At 37.0% G+C, this 19,913-nt stretch overlaps 1 protein-coding gene across 1 annotated transcript in view; it reads right to left on the minus strand.

The window, feature by feature from the left end:
- The window catches only part of ITGA1 (integrin subunit alpha 1), a 189,609-nt gene that overhangs the window by 105,590 nt on the left and 64,106 nt on the right, over nt 1–19,913 (minus strand). Inside the window, exon 3 of the mRNA XM_027863352.1 lies at nt 1,221–1,333. Coding sequence (XP_027719153.1) covers nt 1,221–1,333 — 113 coding nt within the window. The remainder of the gene's footprint in view (nt 1–1,220; nt 1,334–19,913) is intronic.

The raw sequence follows: 19,913 nt of genomic DNA on the forward strand, positions 1-19,913 counted from the left end.
AAATTCTATTTGGAGACTTCTTCAAACCTCAGTGAACCAAACAATTCTATTTCAGTATCTGTAGTGCATCTCCTTTTAGTAGCTGTCAGTGAACCTTACTCTTATGTTTAGTACATGTTATGATACTGCTTGAAATTTCTAAGAGCTACAAAGATGTATATATGTGTAAATGTGTATGCATATGTACGTATGTGTGTGTCAGTCAATAAGTATTTGTTAAGCACCTACTATGTGCCAGGCACTGTGCTAAGTGTTGAGGATACAAAGGCAAAAAGCCAATCCCTACTCTTAAGGGGCTCTCAGTCTAAAGGAGGAGACAACATGAAAACAACTATGCACAAATAAGATATGTTTAGGATAATATAGAAATAATCACCAGACAGAAGGCACTTGTAGTAAGAGGGAATCAGGAAAAGCTTCTAGCAGAAAGTGGGATTTTGTGGTTGTTGCTGTTGTTGGTAGCCTTAGCTGTGAAGGAAGCCGGGGAATCTACAAGGTGGAGATGAGGGCAGAGAGCATTCCAGGCATGGGGGCCAGCCAGTGAAAATATCCAGAATCTGGAGATGGAGTGCTTTGTTCAAGGAAGAGCCAGGAGGCCAGTGTCACTTGATTATAGAATACACAGGAGGGGAGGAGGAAGGAGAAGTAAGGTGCAAGAAGACTGGAAAGGTAGGGGAGGAGGGAGAATTACAAAGGGCTTTGAATGACAAACAGAGGATTGCATATTTGATTCTGGAGGTTTAATGTGTATATATGCACATAAATGTTTTTGTCATTGTTTGTTAATTAATATAAAATATGAAAAAATTCAAACTATGGGTAGATCATTTGTTGAACTGGTCCTCTTCCTTTCCTAAACGTAGGTTCCGCTAAACAATTTTTGCTTTGAGTGGGAGAATAGGAACTGGTTGAGGGAGGCTATTTCATGCTACTCCTGTGAAATTCCAAAAACCACTGGATGAAGAAGGAAGTTACAGCTGTCCCTATACTACTAGTACATTGTATTAAAAATCCCAGGTAGTCCCAAGTTGTTTAAATTCTACAGCACAAATACACGTATAAAAGCAATGGAGTTGGGATCCAGGACTTAAAAATGTCCTTCTACTCTCAGAATTTGATCTCTTCAGACTTAAAAATTACTCTCTTTGTTAGTGTTCTGAATTCATTTTCTGAGTGCCCCGAATGCATTGTAAGGAATAGAATTTGCTCTTTTACCTTACCTGGGAGATCCAATTTTACACATGGCAATGACTCTCCTCGCCCTACTGGACACTTATAAACATCACCAGTTCTGTTCTTGGGTTGGCCAACCAGTGGAGAACCAATAAGCACCCTGAAGATTAAATAAAATGAATCAGTATTTTAAGTAATAAAGAGTCCTTTATTTTAGTTAGTTCACTTCTAATCCTAAGAATATTAACAACAGCCAAATTGTTTCCCACAGACAAGTTCAGTCAATGGTCAGTGTTGTAAAGGCATCTAATTAAGGCAGAAAATATTCTCTCAAATGAAAAATGACTTAAAATACCTCCCACACAAAAAACTCACCACAAACTTGCACACACATCAAAAGATAAATGACAAAAAATGTAGAAAAACAAATAAAAATCATATTTTTGTCCTATGTTAAGAGTATACTTTTTATTTTCACTCCCAATCTTCAACCACATGGTGTTTTTAAATTCTCCAGAGTCTCAAGTACAACCAAATACTAAACAAGGAACTATAGGAAGCATGACAATGTACTTGGTGCTTGGGATTCATAGTATTTATGAGTAGGCTCTGCACCCATGGAATTGAAAATTTCATGGGTAAAGCAAGAGATAGAAATAGTGTGACTAGTATAAATGTATGATTGGTGATAGCTTACTTATCTTCATTTGAAAATTAGATGTTATATTCTTTGACAATTTATCTATTAGGTAATTTCTCTTTCTCTGACATATTTGTATCAACTTCTTGTGTATTTTGAATGTCAGGCCTTTACCAGAGAAATTTGCTTCAAAGGTTTTTCCCAGTTAACTGTCTCTTTTCTTATTCTAACTGAATTAATTTTACTGCTAGCAAAGCTTTTTTGTTGTTTTATGTTTTGTAACTGAACCTCTCCATTTATTTTTTTATGAATACTTCTGTCTTATTTGGATAAGAATTCTCCGCCTAGCCAGAGTTGTGAAAGGAATCCCTTTCCATTCACTTCTAATTTGCTAATGACATGACCTTTTCTCTTTAGGTCATGTATTCATTTCTAAATGACACTTTTTTAAAAAATGAAGTTAGGATGAATGGCTAGATTTAAGGATACTGGCGTATAGGGTGTGTGATATGTTGGCCTACATCTGATTTCTGACAGTCTACTTTCCAGTTTTCCCAGCAGTTTTGTTGAAGAAGTAGCCATCCTAACAGCTGACATTATACTGCAGTGTTTGGTTGCTTCCAGATCTTGTTTACCTAATTATTCAGTTGATCAGCTTTTCTCATTTTCAAACTGGCACCAAATAGTTTTAATGATCTCTGCATTATAGCATAATGTGAGCTCTTATACTATTAGGTTCTATTTATTCCTTCTTTTTTCTTTATTTCCCTTGATATTCTTGAACATTTTTACTTGCACATATGAATTTTGTTATTATTGTTTCTAGTCTTATAAATAACCCTTTGGTAGTTTAATTTGTAAGGCACTAAATCTGCAAATTAATTTAGGGAATATAGTCATTTTTATTTGTAAGGAAGAGGACTGTCTTTGTGTGTGGCTCATAGACATCTTTAGACTCATTTTCCCTCATCCTTCTTCAAAGGAGACTTTTCATTCAGGAGGTTGGAGTCAAAGGCTACTGTGCTCTCCTCAGAGAGATGGGATACTGTTATATGTATGTGTATATGTACATATGTATGTACATGTATATATATATGGACATGTGCATATATTGTATGTGTATATACACACACTCTTTTAATTCTGATCTTCTAGGGGATATGATCCAGTTCCATCTAAATTCTGATAACTTTGTCATTGTTGCAGGATAGCAGAACTGAAGGCTCTATATCCAAGGCTTGACTTCTTTTCTCACCTAATGCCAGTCCAGAATGAATACATATAGCAAATAACAAAGAAACTCATTTATCAAAATCATAGCAAAACAGAAATCAGAGAAGTTTTATATATATGTGTGTGTGTGTGTGTGTATATACATATATATTTATATATACATATATGTGTATATATACACACATATATATATGTATACATATATACACACATATATATATATATAAAACATGTATATGAGACAATAAAGAGTGAAGGAGTTCTCTCCCTGGGAGTGAGATAACTCAGTGATAATATAATATAAGATAATATATAGACTATAGAATATATAGAAAGGTTGATGCTGATTTAGGGGTTTATTTTATATCCTGCTATTCTATTGAAGTTAATGTTTCAATTAATTTATATTTGCACCTCCAGAGTTCTCTAAGTAAACTATCATATATTTGCGAATTATAATAATTTTGTTTCCTCTTTGCCTATGGTTATTCACTCTATTCCCTTAATTTGTATTAGCCTAATAGCTAGAATTTTTACACCTATATAAAATAATAATGGTAACAATGGACATCTTTGCTTTACCCTGCTTATATTTGAAGGGGCTCTAGTGTTTCTCCATTATAGTTAATTCAAGTCTTGATTTTAGGAAATTATTGTTTACCATATTAGGTTCATTATTCCTATGCTTTCTTATACATATTTTTAACATAAATGAGTGTCATATTTTGTGAAAAGCCTTTTCTGAATCTATTGATACAATCATATTCTCATTTTATTATTAATATCATCTATCATGTTATTGTTTTTATCACGTAGAACTAACCTTGCATTCTTGGTGCAAATTCAGCTTAGTCATAATGAATACTCTTTTAAATGTGTTAAACATTGCCTTTTTGCTAATATTTTATTTAATATTTTTGCTTTGGCATTCATTAGACCTACAGTTTACTTTATCTCTTCCTAAAATGGGCATCAGTATTATACTTGTCTCACGAAAGGCATTTGGTAGGATGCCTTTTTTCATTATTTTTATTGTTATAGTCTCATACTTATCTTTTAATCTTTTTTTCTTTCTTCTAATTTAATGTTTGCCTTAACCTTTTCACCAATTGGTTGATCCAGCTGTACATGGAGAGCCAATTCTGAAATGACTTCTTTATTATTCCTTGTCATTAAAATAAAAGTTCTCTTTTTAATGTTTGAGGATCACCATTCCAGCACTATTTGACTTTTTCTGAAGAATATATTTGTACAGGAACAAGTTTTCTGGAAATCTTTGATCTACTTCATTTGTTGATCCTAAGCCAAATTTCATATGTCATTTTCACTGTTCTCCCATTCCCACTTTCACATTGAAGTCACCAAGGATTTATGTATATATGGACATGTTTTGCAGTATCTTGCCAAATCTTTCATAGAATTTCTCTGCTTAATCTACTGTAATAGATTATTCAAAGTAAGACTGCAAGTACCTTCATGCTACTCTATTTTTTTGTCTTCCTCCTTCCTTCCTCCTTAGCTCACTAAGTATTCCTTAAAATGATTTTTCTTATTGATTTGGGGATCATGATGAACACAATTCCACCAACTGAATGAAAAAATATTAAGCATTTAGCATCTATTACGTACTAAATTATGATCAGCACTTGAGATATAAAGAAAAAGTAGGGCTAGCCCCTCCCCTGAAGGAGCTTACATTCTTTGATAGGAAGCCTTTCCCAATCCCTCTTAATTCTAGTGCCTTCCCTCTTTTATCTCCAGCTATTATCTTCAATCATCTCCAGTTTATCCAGTATATCACTTGTTTGTACATATTTCTTAACAAATTGTCTCCCCCTCCTAAGCTCCTCAAGGGCAGGGACTCTCATTTGTTTTTCTTTGTGTCCTCAGCACTTGGCACAGTGCCTGGTACATAGTAAGTGCTTAACAAATGTTTATTGATTGATTGATATTGACTAACTGACATTCTAATGGGAGAAACAACACATAAAGAATGGTGGCCACAGTGGGTTATTTTGGCTTGAATTGAATGTATCTATAGGGGAATAGATTGACACAGCTTTTCTGGTAGTAATTCTAGTTTTGATTTCATTATAGTTCCAGAACTGGAAAGTGGGAGGAAGAGAGAGTAGGGTGAATGGTATGAGAAGATGAGTCAGGAATTAGAGTGAATCATTACTAGAGCCAGCCTAACTATGAAGCCATGTGAAACACTGACAAATTAGGACACTAATTCTTTTATTCCTCTCTCTGAGGTGAACCTATAAAGCATTCTTCCATTTAGATGTTCTTTCTTTGTCTTCTGTTTTCATCTTTAGGAAAAAACAAAAATCAATGTAGATGTGTTTCAATTCCTCAATAAACTTAGACAGATTTAGAGCTGGAAGAGATTTTAGAGATCATTGTGTCTAATCCTGCATTTTTATGGATGAGGAAATACAGACATACCATGTGAGCTGGAATTTGAACTCAGTGTATCAACTTTTTGTTTGTTTGTTTGTTTGTTTGTTTTGAGACAATCAGGGTTAAAGTGATTTAAATAGGGTGGCACAGCTAGTGTCTGAGGGCAAATTTGAACTCCAGTCCTGACTTCAGGGCCAGTGCTCTTTCTACTGCGCCATCTAGCTGCCCCTCGGTGTATCAGCTTTGTGATGGGCAACAATCTAACCCTAATAGTACTAAAAATTAAATGAATTATTTCTAAATAATCTTAAAACTGAAGGATTCATCCTGCCCTTTCCCACCATTCTGTTACCTTCACTATGGAAGCAGAAAGGCCCCACACATAACAGAGTCATTATGTGTCTACATAATTGGTTATTGCAGGCAAAGAAATTCTCTGGTGGCCAACATCTTGTGGGGAGCCTCTCTGTACTTAGCTCTCGTACAATAGGCCTATACTCTGTCACCAGTCTGTAACCAAAGTCTTTCTAACATCATAGAACCTGTCAGAATTTAAGCCTTCCTGCTATAGCTTTTGAGAATTTAAAGTCAGCATACAACCGAAGTAAGACTTTTGTGGTGGAAAATCTCTAGCTTGGTTAAAAAAAAAATCCTGCATAAATACAGGATGTGAGAGAGCAGCTTTAATAGCAGTTCAAATGCAAAAGTTTTGGGATTTTTATTTTACCACAAGTTCAATATGGGTAAATAGTGCGGTATGGCTACAAAAAATGGTAGTGCCACCCTAGAGAGCACCAGTAGAATGATAGTGTATGTATGCATGCATGCATGTGTGTGTTTATATGTACATTTACATACATACCTATATACATACATACATATACATATACAGTATATATACATTATATAATGTGTGTATATGTATATATACACATATTATATAATGTATATATAAATGTGTGTGTGTGTGTGTGTGTGTGTGTGTGTGTGTGTATGTGTATCGGGAGCTCTTAACCTTTTTTTTAGTGTCATGGACTCTGGCAGTCTGATGAAGCCTATGAGACCCTTCTCTGAATGATGGTTTTAAATAATTGAAAAAAATGTTAAATTTCAGTTAGCAAAAATAAAGATGTGATTTTTTTTTCCCATCCAAGTACTCAGATCCCACTGAAAGTTATCTAAGGACTCCTTCCAGATTAAGAATCCCTGATCTAGAATAAAGTCTTAGGGGGAAAATGTGCCATAGAAGAATGAATGGGGGATTTGGAGTCAGATTTTGAATTTGAATGATAGTTCAGTCACTTAGCAGCTGTGTGACTATGGTTTGATCTTCAAGGTCTGGACTTCAGAGCTCTAAATGCAGAACCTTTAACAGTTTCCTTAGAAGGCAGTTGGGCTAGATAATCTCTAAGGACTATTCTAGTTCTAAACACTCTAATTTAATGGGATGCTGGGGTTCAGTTAGCATTCTCTCATATGGTCCCTAGGGAATGCAGTACATCCATTGAGAAGTAAATACAAAATAATCTGAGAGGAGAGTGACCTCTATCAATTAGGGAGATTTGGAAAAGCATAGTATAAGAGGTGACACAAATGGAGGTGGAGTTATCAGAGGGAGATGTGAGGAAATTAAAAGATTCCACATTGGAGAGGACAACTCGTACAAAGGCCTGGAGGTGGGAGATAGAATGTTGCATACTAGGGCAGTTTTTTAGAACCTAGACCATGTGAGGAGAAGTCACGTGAAATAAGTCCAGAAAGATAGGTGGGAGCCACACAGCAGAGGTCTTTAAATGCTAGATTAAGAACTTTGTATTTTATCCTAGAGGCTATAGGGAGATGGTGAAGCTTCTTGTGAGGAATGGCATGGTCAGAGCCATGATTTAGGGTGTTGGAGTATTGTTCTGAACCCAGGAACAAAAAGAAAAATAATTTCGTTGGAAACCTTGCCTTGGAGAGTTCATAATAAGCATAAACAGAAAGACCAACATTTAGACCTAATTACATACATTCCAACTTCTATTGCAATGATGAAGGAGTACAGAAGTTATACGAAGAAATTGACAAAAATCCTCCAGAGGAAGTCAATATTCAATTCTATTTTTAATTCTACAAGTATTTATTAATCAGTCGTTGGGTCATTAATTGATTAAATGTCCACTGTGTACTGGGTGCTGGGAGTGGAAAGAAAAAAAAGAACAGATCTTCCCTCAAGGAGCTTACATTCCACTTGAGGGACACAATACTTATACATATAAATAAATGAAAGGTAAGCTGAGGAGGAACATTGACCTCTAGAGGAATCAAGGCCTCCCATTGTTGGGGTGGGGGGCCACTGGAGCTGAGCCCTCAAGGAAGCTAAGGGTTCTAGGAGATGAGATAAGGAATGAGCTCAAGCCAGACAGGCCAGACAGTATGCGTGAAGGCACAAAGACAGGAGGACGAATGTCAAATTTGGGGACCAAAAGTAAATCAGCTTAGCTAAAATACTTTAGGTGTGAAGGGAACTGATATGAAATAAGACTTGAAGTACTTTGGAACCATACCATAATGATCATTAAATGCTAATTGAGGAGTACCTAACCTTAGTACTTAATGATTTTAACATGAAGGTAAGCATAGAGGAGGAAGGTGAAAAGTATATTGATAGTTCTCATTTTATGTAAATTTGCATTTCAAAAATTTGACTTTATGTAAATAATTCTGAAAGAAATCTGCATTCCAAAAAAAACCCTATGTTACCTTTACAATAAATACAGTACTGTGCTCTCTGTCTCCACTCCTATCCCTCCTACCGAAAAAACACAAACAAACCCAACAACCCTAAACTCCCCCCCCAAAAAAATGCCCCTCCAAGTTAAAGCAGAACAGAAGAATGGACAAGTAAAAAACGAGACCTCCATAGTCACCAAACTGGAGGCTTGGCACAGAGAGAAAAGACCTTTGCCCCACACTCCCCCCCCCATTCTCTCCTTCTGGCCTCAACATATCCTTGAACAGGATGTTGATCCCCTCCTCCATGGCATGTGGCCCCCTTCCTGTCTCCCTCCCTCCCTTTTTCATGTCATGAACAAATTCACATTATGTAAAGATCTCTTTACTTAGGTGCCTGCAGAACAGTCCACTTACATAAAACAAGAACAGTCTATATTTGTAGACATGATTCAAGATTAAGAAAGTCTTACTAGTCCATGATGAAGCGGAATGAACCATGTTGAAAAGTGGTAGGTTTCCCACACTAGTTATCTTTTAGCAGAAGGTGGGCTGTTGGAGTAGGGATTTGTGTTCAGGTATAGGATCATAGATTTTGAGATGCAAGGAATATTCAAGGTCATCTAGTCCAATCCCACATTTTGCATCTGAGGCTTAAAGAATGTAAGCAATTTGCCCCAAATCACACAATTTGAAAGTGGCAGAGACCAGGAAATGAATCCAAATTTCTGATTCAAAATCTGTTACTCTTTCCACTAAAACACACTATAAAAGTTAGAGAAGATGGTTGCTGAAATCCCTCCCAATACTATGATTCTGAGACGTGTTAGTGTCTTATACTTTGGCTAATTTCCTCCCATCAATAATACTATGGTGAGTTCCTTGAAAGCTAGGGCTGTTTCATTTTTGTCTTTATAGCCTCAGCAATCTAATATTGTGCCACACACAGAGTAAATGCTTAGTAAATGCTGGATTACTCAGTTTGACTTGTTTAAAGAGCCATTTATTGCATCCTCATCCATTTGGTAGCTTTCTTTGGCATGGTGTTCCACACTTGCATTCTTTAACATTTTCTAACCTACCCTCTATCTTTTCTGCTTTTAGATCTGTAGGTAAAGTCAAACTCACTATCCAGGTACCAAATCTCTTATACTATGATGCATAAATGCATAAGCATCAACCACTGACTGTTTTAGAAGAGAAATGAACACAGCAACCCCACAAACTGCAGGACCATGAAAAATGCCAGGCGAGGGGATGTGGGTAGAAATGAGGAGTCAAAGAAATGACAATTTGCCAAAGGACAAATTTAGACTTCAGAGAGAACAACAAAAACAGTACAAAATAAACATCATATTAAAATTGGAAAAAAAATTGACACACCTTTAAAAAGAAAAAAAAAAACCCTTCCCCTTTGTTGAAATAGGATTTTTTTTAAGTACACCAACCCGATTACCTTACAATGACTGCAAACCTAAGGGAAGTTAGATCTGCTTCTTAAACACATTGTCCTCTTTTTCTTCATAGCTCTACAGAAGAATGAATTCCTCTAGAGTTGCATAATCAAGCCAAGTCAGTATTTATTAAGCACCTACTATATGCCAGCTTGGGCAGCTGGGTAGTACAGTGGATAGAACATTGGGCCTGTAGTCAGGAGGACCTGAGTTCAAATTTGACCTCAAACACTTATTAGCTGTGTGACTCTGGGCAAGTCACTGCTTGCCTCAGTTTCCTCATCTGTAAACTCTGGGTTGCAAAATTAGCAACATGTATGCCTTGTGTGGGGCAGCTAGGTGGTACAGTAAGTAGAACACTGGGCCTAGAGTTAGGAAGACCTGAATTCAAATCTAGCTTCAGACTCTAACTAGCTGTGTGACCCTGGACAAGTCACTTAACCTTGTTTGCCTCAGTTCCTCATCTGTAAAATGAGTTGGAGAAAGAAATAGCAAACCACTCTAGTATCTTTGCCAACAAAACCCCAAATGGGGTCATGAAGAGTCAGACGTGACTGACCCAACTAAACAATAACAACAACAACATATGCCAGGCACTGTGCTAAGTGTTGAGGATGCAAAGAAAGACAAAAAAAGGACCCTGCCCTCAAAAAGTTCACAGTCTAATAGGTGAGACATCATGTAAACAACTATATATATATGTGTGTGTGTATATGTATATATACATATATACATACATACAAACAAGGTATATGCAAGATAGATTGGGGATAATCTCAGAGGGAAGACCACAAGATTAAGGAGGCCTGGGAAAGGTTTCAAGCTGAAGGTGGGAATTCATAGGATAAGAACTTAATCCAGTTATCTAAACAGACTGATAAAAACTCAGAATATTCAGGGATTTAATCTTATAAACAACTAAACTTTTCCCAGTTTTTGTTAGCATAAACACCTGCTTATTTATAGCTTTACAAATAAACTCTCTAGCTACAACATGAAAGAAAACAGTTGTTAAGACTATTCCTACATTCTCATATTTTGGTCCCCTCTCCTTCTTCATAGAGATCTGGCTTTGGTAAGAGAAGAGTGTGAAGGAAGAGCGGAGATCTTTCACTCGAGAGAGAGGTGCCATGGACAAATCAAGGACCCAGAGGGAAAGAAGAAGTAAGATGGTGAGTTTGGCCTCCACATCTGGTCGGTCTTTCTTTTAAAGCCATTCTACTTAATGACAAACTAGCCACAGGGAGAGGTAGATGAAGGTGTCTTTCCAGCGGCAGGATACATAAATCAATCAACAAGCATTTATTAGGTACTTAATATATGCCAGGCACTGGGCCAGGTGTTGGGGGGACACAAAACCAAAAATGAATCAGTCCCTGCTTTCAAGGGAGGAAAAGCACTGGCAGCAGGAATGTCTGCCTTTTCACAACTCAATATTCTTGGCACATCAAGGAGAAGATAAAGAATTTCTTAGTTCTTCATGGAGTGATTTTACTTTGATATTGAGTTAAACACCAGTTAGAAACTATGTTGTTGTTGTTGTTGTTTTTTAATTTTATTTTTTTTCAATGAACAAAAAAAAAATTCCTTTTTCTCCCATCTACCCTCATCAAAAAAAAAAGGGAAAAAATACCTTTGTAATAAATATTCAGTCAAGTAAAAATTCCTGTATTGGCTAGGTCAAAAAAAAAAATGTCTCATTCTGTACCCTGAGGTCTTAGGGTTTTTGAGGTTTTTGTTTTCACAGTGTTGTTGATGTATGAGTTTTTCTCCCTATTCTGCTCTCTTCATTCTGCATCAGTTCATATAAATGTTCCAAGGATGCACCAAAACTATCCCTTTCATCACTTTGCATGGCAAAATCCATTAAATTCGTATAAGATAATTTGTCTGGCTGTTTGCCAATTGATGTTCACCTATGTAGTTTCTAGTTCTTTGCCACCACACAAAGAGCTGCTACAGATGTTTTTGTTCATATGGTTCTTTTTCTTTTTTCTTTGATTTCTTTGGGGTATAGATCTACTAGTGGTTGGTTGTTGTCCTTCATTCTTGAGGAGGACCAAAATGACATCACTATGTTAAAGTTAAGTTACTGTGCGTCTGATTGTGGCTGATCAGAACAATATGAGCTCAGAAGGCTCTACCACAGGTAAGGCACAAACAGTCCATGTGAACATTTGGGATGGATTCTCTAAATCTGAGCATCTCACGTTTCTTTTGAGCTACTTCAATTCTGCTTTGTTCACAGAGCACAGTACCTTCCCTGAAGAGGACACACCATACTGGATGTTTCTGTGCGAGTGTCTCCCGTGTCACACAATCATTCCAAAGTCCTTCAGAGAGACCTTGAGAGTATCTTTGTATGACTTCTTTTGACCAGAGTTCTCCATAATCTTTTAGCCAAGTGTATGTTTTGCATCAGAATACCTTGGCCAGCCCATTAAAGTTGCGCTCTCTACAATAGAATTTGAATGCTGGGTCAAAGGGTTTGCACAGTTTAACAACTTTTTTTGAGGCATAATTCCAAATTGCTTTCTGAAATGGCTGGACTAATTCACTGCTCCATTAGAAGTGCATTAATATGTCCCTTTTCCAATAGCCCCCAATAGTTGTCATTTTCCATTTTTGTCAACTTTGCTAATCTGATGGTGTGAGGTGGAACCTTAGAGTTGTTTTAATTTGAATTTACTTATTTTTATTCTGTGTGAATCTTTATTTCAAGTAGTTTCTTGTAAAGAACATATTTTTGGACTCTGCTTTCTAATCCATTTTGCTTTCCTTTTTGGATTTATGGGTGAGTTTGTAGTATTCAAAATCCTAGTTAGGTTAGATAATTGTGTATTTCCCTCCATCCTAATCTCATACACTCTACAAGTATATATATATATATATACACACACACATATATATAAAATTTTTATTGCATTGTGATGAGTAAATGATGTGTTTAATTTTTTTTCTTTTCAACATTTTTAGTGAGGTCTTTATGCCCCAATGCTTGGTGAATTTTTCCAAAGTTGCTGTATTCAGTGTAGAAGTGCGCAAGTTCCTTACTGTTATTGTTATTGTTGTTCAGTCATGTCCAACCCCTTTGGGGTTTTCTTGGCAAAAGATATTGAAGTGGTTTGCCATTTCATTCACCAGCGGATCCAGTGGATCCATTTTGACAGGCAATCAGAGGTTAAGTGCCTTGCCAGGGTCACACAGCTAGGAAGTATCTGAGGCTAGATTTGAACTCAGGTCTTCCTGACTCCAGGGCCAGTGCTCTATCCATTGAGTCACCAGCTGCATCCAAGCTCCTTATTATTCTCATTTAGTTAGTACCAAAGATCTATCATCTCTAATTTTTCTAAAATTCTATTCAAATCCCTAATTTATTTGTTGTTTATCTTTATCCAGATCTGTAAGGGGTGGATTGAGCCCCTCATCCCTATCCCAATTATAGTTTTATTATTTCTCCTTCCAATTCTATTAGCTTTTCCTTTAATTATTTAGATACTATGCTATTTTGTGTATACATATTAAGTATTGATGTCTACGGTGCTATGTGCCTTTAACCATAATGTAATTTTTCTGCTTATCTCTCTTTTTAATCACATCTATATTTACTCTAGCCTTATCTGAAATCAAGAGTTCTATGTCTGCTTTTTTTAGCTTAGTTGAAGCACAATAGATTTTGTTTTAACCTCTAGTTTTAAGTATGTATGAATATTTATGTTTCAGGTGTGTTTATTATAAACAACCTATTGTTGGATTTTCTTTCCCAATCCATTCTAAGTCTTTCCACTGAACTGATGCAGAATGAAGAGAGCAGAATAGGGAGAAAAATTCATACATCAAGTCAGTACCAAATTCATAGTAGGTACTGAATAAATGCTTGTTCACTTGACTTACTTATGGCTCGGTTCATCCCATTCACATTCAGGATTATGATTGTTAATTGTGCATTTCCTAGGGTAAAGAGCAAAACCAGCAGGGCGGGTGAGAGGTTTTCTAGGGCCAGATCCTTTCTGTTGAATAGGAGCAGGTTAGTTTCCAGCAATATGGATTAGTAGTTAAATAAGTATAGGCTGCTTAATGTGAGAGGCTTTCTAAAGTCTGTTGTTGTTCAGTCCTGTCCAACTCTTCATGACCCCATAGACAAAAGCACGCCAATACTGTCCTTTGGATTTTCTTGGCAAAGATATTAGAGTGGCTTACCATTTCCTTCTCCCATGGATTAAAAGCAAACAGAGGTTAAATGACTTGCCCAGGGTTACATAGCTTAATGTCTGAAGCCAGATTTGACCTCAGGTCTTCTTGAATCCTGGCCCAGTGCTCTATCCACTGAGGCCCCAGTCCCTATATTATAACTCTAACCTGTGAGTTAAAAAACTGCCTTTAGAAATCTACCATAAAAACGTATACAGGTTACCTGAAAGGATTCATTCAGGAAAAGAGAGAGCATGTATTCCCATCAATAAATTTACCAGACTGATCAGCATTATTATTTATTATTTTTATTATTATTAATAATAATAATTATCAGCATATCTTTAGCATAAAGCAGGATTTTCTGAGGATAGGATACAGGACCACTTGGTTTCGACACAGGACACTGCTTAAATTTGACAGGCCCGACATAGGCCGAAGGGGGCAGTCCTAGGAAGTATGTGGTCAGCACAAGAACACTGTGTTATCTAGAGAATGAAGAGAGAAAAAGCTCAAGACAAGCCTCACCTACTTCAAAGTTTTCCCTAGAGTCAGCCCTGCTAATAATTACCCCTAGATTCAAGAGACCTGGATGATGTAGAGCATATTATATCTTCTCTTTAAATAAAAGCAATTACTTAAATTTTATTGTTTCAAAATCTTCCTGAGCAGCATAGTAAGAGCTCTGAGTTCTTTAGCTCATGGTAAACACAATGAAAAACAGCTGACCTTAATCAAAAGCAGAATGTATCATGCTACTGAGAAACCATGCGATTTTGAAGTCAGAGATTTTATGTAAGGAGAGCCACATGGTGAAGTGCTGGAAAATACACAGCCAAGCGCTCCCTTTCTAACCACTTTCAATTTTTTCAAAACGGCAGGGATAAGTGGCACTCTCAACCTTATGGACTGTCACATGTTTTTTAAGCTTATCTTCTTTAGGCAAACCACAATGATTTTAGCAGAAGAAATATATGCTCAAAGATGCATAATCAGCTATTAGTAGGTTAGATATTCACTAAGTGACTGAATGAGAAAGGGTGAGGTCACCTGAAGATTCAGAGGGAGCTGAATGGGGACTCAAAGGCTCTAGGTTCCTATTTTCACTCTGTCCCTAGCTCATTGTGTGACCTTAGGCAAGTCACTGAGGCTTTGGTTTCCTCTACTGTAGAAATCAGGGGAGTAGACTAAATGGTCTTTGAGGTCCTTTAGAGAGGCATCAGACAGATTTAGGGATTTAGATTTAGATCTTGCCCTCACACAACAAGATAATAGAGTTAGACCTAAAATAAACCTCTGGGGTCAAATCTAATCCAGGTTGAATAACTTGCTCAAAGGTATACCACTAGTTAGAGGCAGAGCCCAGGCACGTACTAGGTCACCTGACCTCTGGATAGATTAGGATTTTTTTTTTAAACTTTTTTGTGAAGCAATCAGGGTTAAGTGACTTGCCCAGGGTCACACAGCTAGTAAGCATCAAGCGTCTGAGGCTGTATTTGTACTCAGGTCCTCTTGTCTCCAAGGCTTGGAGCTCTATCCAACGCACCACCTAGCTGCCCCTAATAAGGATAATTTTTACAGGTGAGGAAAATGAGGTCCAGAAAGAGTGACTCATCGAAGTAGGATTAGAACCTAGGCCCTCTGGTTCCTCACCAAGTACTCTTTGCACTACAGCATGAAGAGAAGCCAATCTCACTTGTTGACAAACTTTTAAAACTAATATTGTGGCTGTTTACCATTCATTGAGGAATAATCAATTAGCATTGTGCTGAACAGAGCCCTGAAAAAAGCTTCCCAGAAAACAAATGTCCCTTTAGGTCATTTTGCTTCTTTTATAGTTTTATAAACATTTATAGCATATTCAAAAAATGTTTCTGCACTTTCTTTTTTGTTACAAGTCTAAATACTATATGCTGTTACCATGCATGCAACCTGGCTTGGAAATTGAGAGGGGAGAGGGAAGTTTTTTTTTTCAGTTACTTACAACAGATGTGTCAAACACAAACAATACTTCTGAGTGTGGCCTGAACTAGATTAAAATGTAATTGGAAAATATTTAAGAAAATAAATAAAAATATAATAAAATGTAGATAACATTTTTTTTCAACCACCCAGGCCAAAACCTTTGGAGTCATAGCAGTTTAAAGTCATGAATTTAGAGTTAGAAGTTGTAAGGGTAGTTAGAGATCAATTAGTTCTGTTTCCTTAGCTTACAGATGAGGTGAGTGAGGCCCCATTTCAGGAGCCCAAGGTCATTCAGGTATTAGGTAGATGTAGGATTCAAATCCAGGTCCTCTGAATACAGCTCTAGCACCCTTAGCATTGTTCCACAAATCTTTGACCTTCTCTGCCCAGACCTATCCTCTTCTCTCAGTATAGTACTGGGAGGAGGGGTTAGTGTAGTCCTAGTTCTAGCATCCAGAAGACTGTAAGTCCCAATTTGGATGAAGAAGCATCTAAGAGCCAAGAAAGACAGAGAAAAGGAGCAAGTTCCAATTGCAGTATTATGGTGGAGAAGAAGGTCAGAGCCTGGGACATTGAGAGGCACAGTGAGATGGTCTTGGAGGAAGATAGGTAAATAGGTAGGACTTTAGGTCTTTGGATACCATATTTCCATTCCTAATGATAACCAACATTTATATAGTGATTTCAAGTCCAGTGGTTCCCAATCACTTTCAGAATCAAACATAAAATCTTCTGTCTGATGCTCAAAATCCTTCATAACTTGTGCCCAATACAAAACAAAAACAAAACCAAAAACACACCTTTCCAATATTCTAACATCTTACTCTCCACCGCATTAGCCTCTTTGCTGTTCTTGGAACAAGATACTCCATCTGTTGACTCCGGGAATTTTCATTGTCTGTCTTCTATGCCTGAAATGCTCTTCCTCCCCATTTCCATCTCTTAGCTTCCCCAGCTTCCTTCAAGTCCCAGTTAAAATCCCAACTTCTCCAAGAAGCCCTTTCCAATTTCTCTTAATCTAGTTGATTATTAATTTCTGTTGATTATTTCCAATTTATTCTATATATTGCTTGTTTGTGCATATTGTTTGCATCTTGTCTCCTTGATTAGATTGTGAACTTCTTGAGGGCAGGGACTGTCTTTTACCCTTCTTAGTATCACCAGTGCTTAGTACAGTGCCTGGCACATAGAAGGCACTTAATAAACACTTATTGGCTGACTGCTTTAAGGTTTGCAAAGCATTTTATATCTATTTTCTATTATTATGCCTATATCTATTACCATATTATTATAGATTATATTGCAGATAAATATATAATATTTTGGGGCATATGAAGATACATGTCTATATATAGTACATAGATAAATATTTTCTAGGTAATAATAATTATTGAATATTAATTATTATCTCTATAACTATTATCATATCTATTATGTTGATTCTTATAACAATCTTGGGAAGTAAATGTTCATATTATCCCCATTTTACACATTAAGAAATTGAGTATGAAAGAGTTTGAGTGCCTTGTCCAGGTTCACACAGTTAGCTAATATCTTAGGCAAGATTTGAACTTCAGTCTTCCTAGCTCCAAGCCCAGGACTTTATCTGTCTCAACAGGAGGAAAGCTGATTTTAGTGAGGTGACCCCAGTCTAGAGCAAACATAGGAGTGAAAGCCAAGACTTGGGCAGAAGCTGAGTTCTAGGAAAGCTAGTGGGATTGGAGCGGGGCCAGGAACAAAATAGATTTCCTCAAAGAAAGCTTGTTAGCTGACTTCTTTCTTTCAGAGGGCTGCTGTAGTGTCTGCTTGTACTAGGGCTGGGATGCCCCTCTTCCCTTCTGACAAACTGTAGTTGTGTTCTGCTCAATTTTATCTGGCAACTTCATCCTTTACATCTCAGTTATGATCAAGTCCTATCAGTTCTTCTAGATTTCTCTTGAGTTTTCCTCTTCTTTTCCACAACCTATTTACCTGGTGTCAGCTTCTTGAATTTCAGGCATAATTCAATTCAAGAGTTATTAACTGCTTACGGTTGACCAGACAGTATGTTGGAGAAAAGAGCCATTGTAGCTAGAAGGAAAAAATAAGATGCTGAAGGACAGCCTAACAACCTAAAAACTGGCATCAAAAATTACAAGAAAGGGGGAGAATTGAGAAAATTTAAATTATATACATAGTATGGTTTCCCTGACATAAATATGGCAAGCCATTGTCTATTTTAGCTCCTGACCCTCTGTACCCCTCCCATTCCTTCTTCTTTGTCTACTACTGCCCTAGATGCATCATCTCTTCCAATGAGAACATAAACTTCATGAGGGCAAAAATTGTATTTGTATCCCCCAAATCCTAGTATAGTGCCTGGCTCATACTTGGCATTTAAATGCTTTTTCATTCATTCATTCATTCATTCATTCATTCATTCATTCATTCATTCATTTGTTTGTTCGTTCACTCGTTCATGAAAACATTAGGAAAAATACATGCCCTTCATCAACATTTGGAACATATTTCTGCTATATTACTGGCATTTGGGGTGGGTGCAGATGCAAAAATGTTTTGCACATTTAGAACTCAGGTCTTCAGACTCTTTGTGTGTTCTGTCACCTACTATGTTAATCAATATTAAAGTATATAGCTCAACAGAGAAGCCTTGTGGCCCTTCTCCTCTATGAGAGCATAATGGAAGATTAATGGAACTCTTTTATGCAAATAAATGTTACTGTCTCTGCTTTGTTTATTAGTGTCATTACCTGAGGACAAGGTAAGCTTAGTTTGGGTATTCAAAGTGAAGTATAGTTCAATAAAACTCCTTCCCTTTCTCTCCAAAACCCCATGCTTTGTATTAACTACATTGAATAGGAATCAATGGAGTGCTACCACATCCATAAAAATTTTATACCTAGTATATGTTATTTGTTCAAAAAGTCAAGAAACCACTGGAGAAACACATACGTGCACACACACACACACACACACACACACACACACACTCATAAGAAATTCTAACAGGGTCGGGTTCTCATTCCTAGTGCTGTCTTTCTAACTTAGGAAACATTTAGAAGCCAAACCTAAGAGATGAACAAAGTATTCCTTTGGTAGAAGGGAGGTAATTATGGAAGGTATGTTAACACTTTTGAGAAGTTGCAGGCAGGGACAGTGGAGTAAAATGGATGTCAGGAAGACCAAGGTTTAAGTTCAAGGTTTAAGAGGTTGTGTGACCCTGAGCAAGTAACTTAATCTCAGATTAAGATGGCAACTCTCTAAGACTATTAGTTGCCGAGGGGGATATACATTGGTAGAGTTTTCTCACTGAGAGTTTCCATGACCAATGAAATCAGAGATCCAGTCTAAAAATTAGCCATTTTAAAGAATGATCTCACCTGGCCCTTCCTTCTCTCATTCGAATTCAAAAATGAGAATAACTATAGAACTCTTGAGGCCATTCACCTAATTTTTTTCAACAGCTTTAGCACCAGACTTAAGGTCTTCCTCTCCTTTGGTAACCCTGGTCATCATCTTCAATGACCATCTGACATCCCTCCCTGACATACATACAGAATTCCTCTAATTCTTCAACACCATTGACCTTCTTCTGACCCCTTTGCCACATACCAACACATATCAACACTTTTAACCTCACTATCTTTCAAAATCTCTTCAAAACCATGGTCAAGGTCTGAAACTTGACAATTTGACTCTGACCACAATCTTTATTCTTCTACCTTACTTATTCTGTCATTCACATCAAACTACTCTGTATCCCTGTCATGACTTCGGCCCCTTCATAGAAGACAGCATGCTATAGTGCAGTAATATCTAAGGTTGGGGTATATCATAACCCCAAGAAGACCAGGGTCTGACTTTAAGAGGTGATTCACATAGGCACTAATCACACTGCCAGGAAAAATTTAGAAAGCTTTGTCAAATATGTTGTAGAGAGACTATTTTAATTAACTCTGTATCTTTTCTTCATACCATTTCACACAGCACAGCAGGAACTTAATAAATGTTTGTTAAATGTTGAACTCTCCTCACAGCAGCTTAATTGCTAAACGGTTTTAGGCAAGGGCCTTTGAGGTGAAGCCAGGCTACAGCAGAAATCACTGACCACATCCTTTAAGGCCTACTGCCAGGGAATTAAA

The sequence above is a fragment of the Vombatus ursinus genome, unplaced genomic scaffold (assembly GCF_900497805.2).
Source record: "Vombatus ursinus unplaced genomic scaffold, bare-nosed wombat genome assembly UNPS02014772.1, whole genome shotgun sequence".
Lineage (NCBI taxonomy): Eukaryota > Metazoa > Chordata > Mammalia > Diprotodontia > Vombatidae > Vombatus > Vombatus ursinus.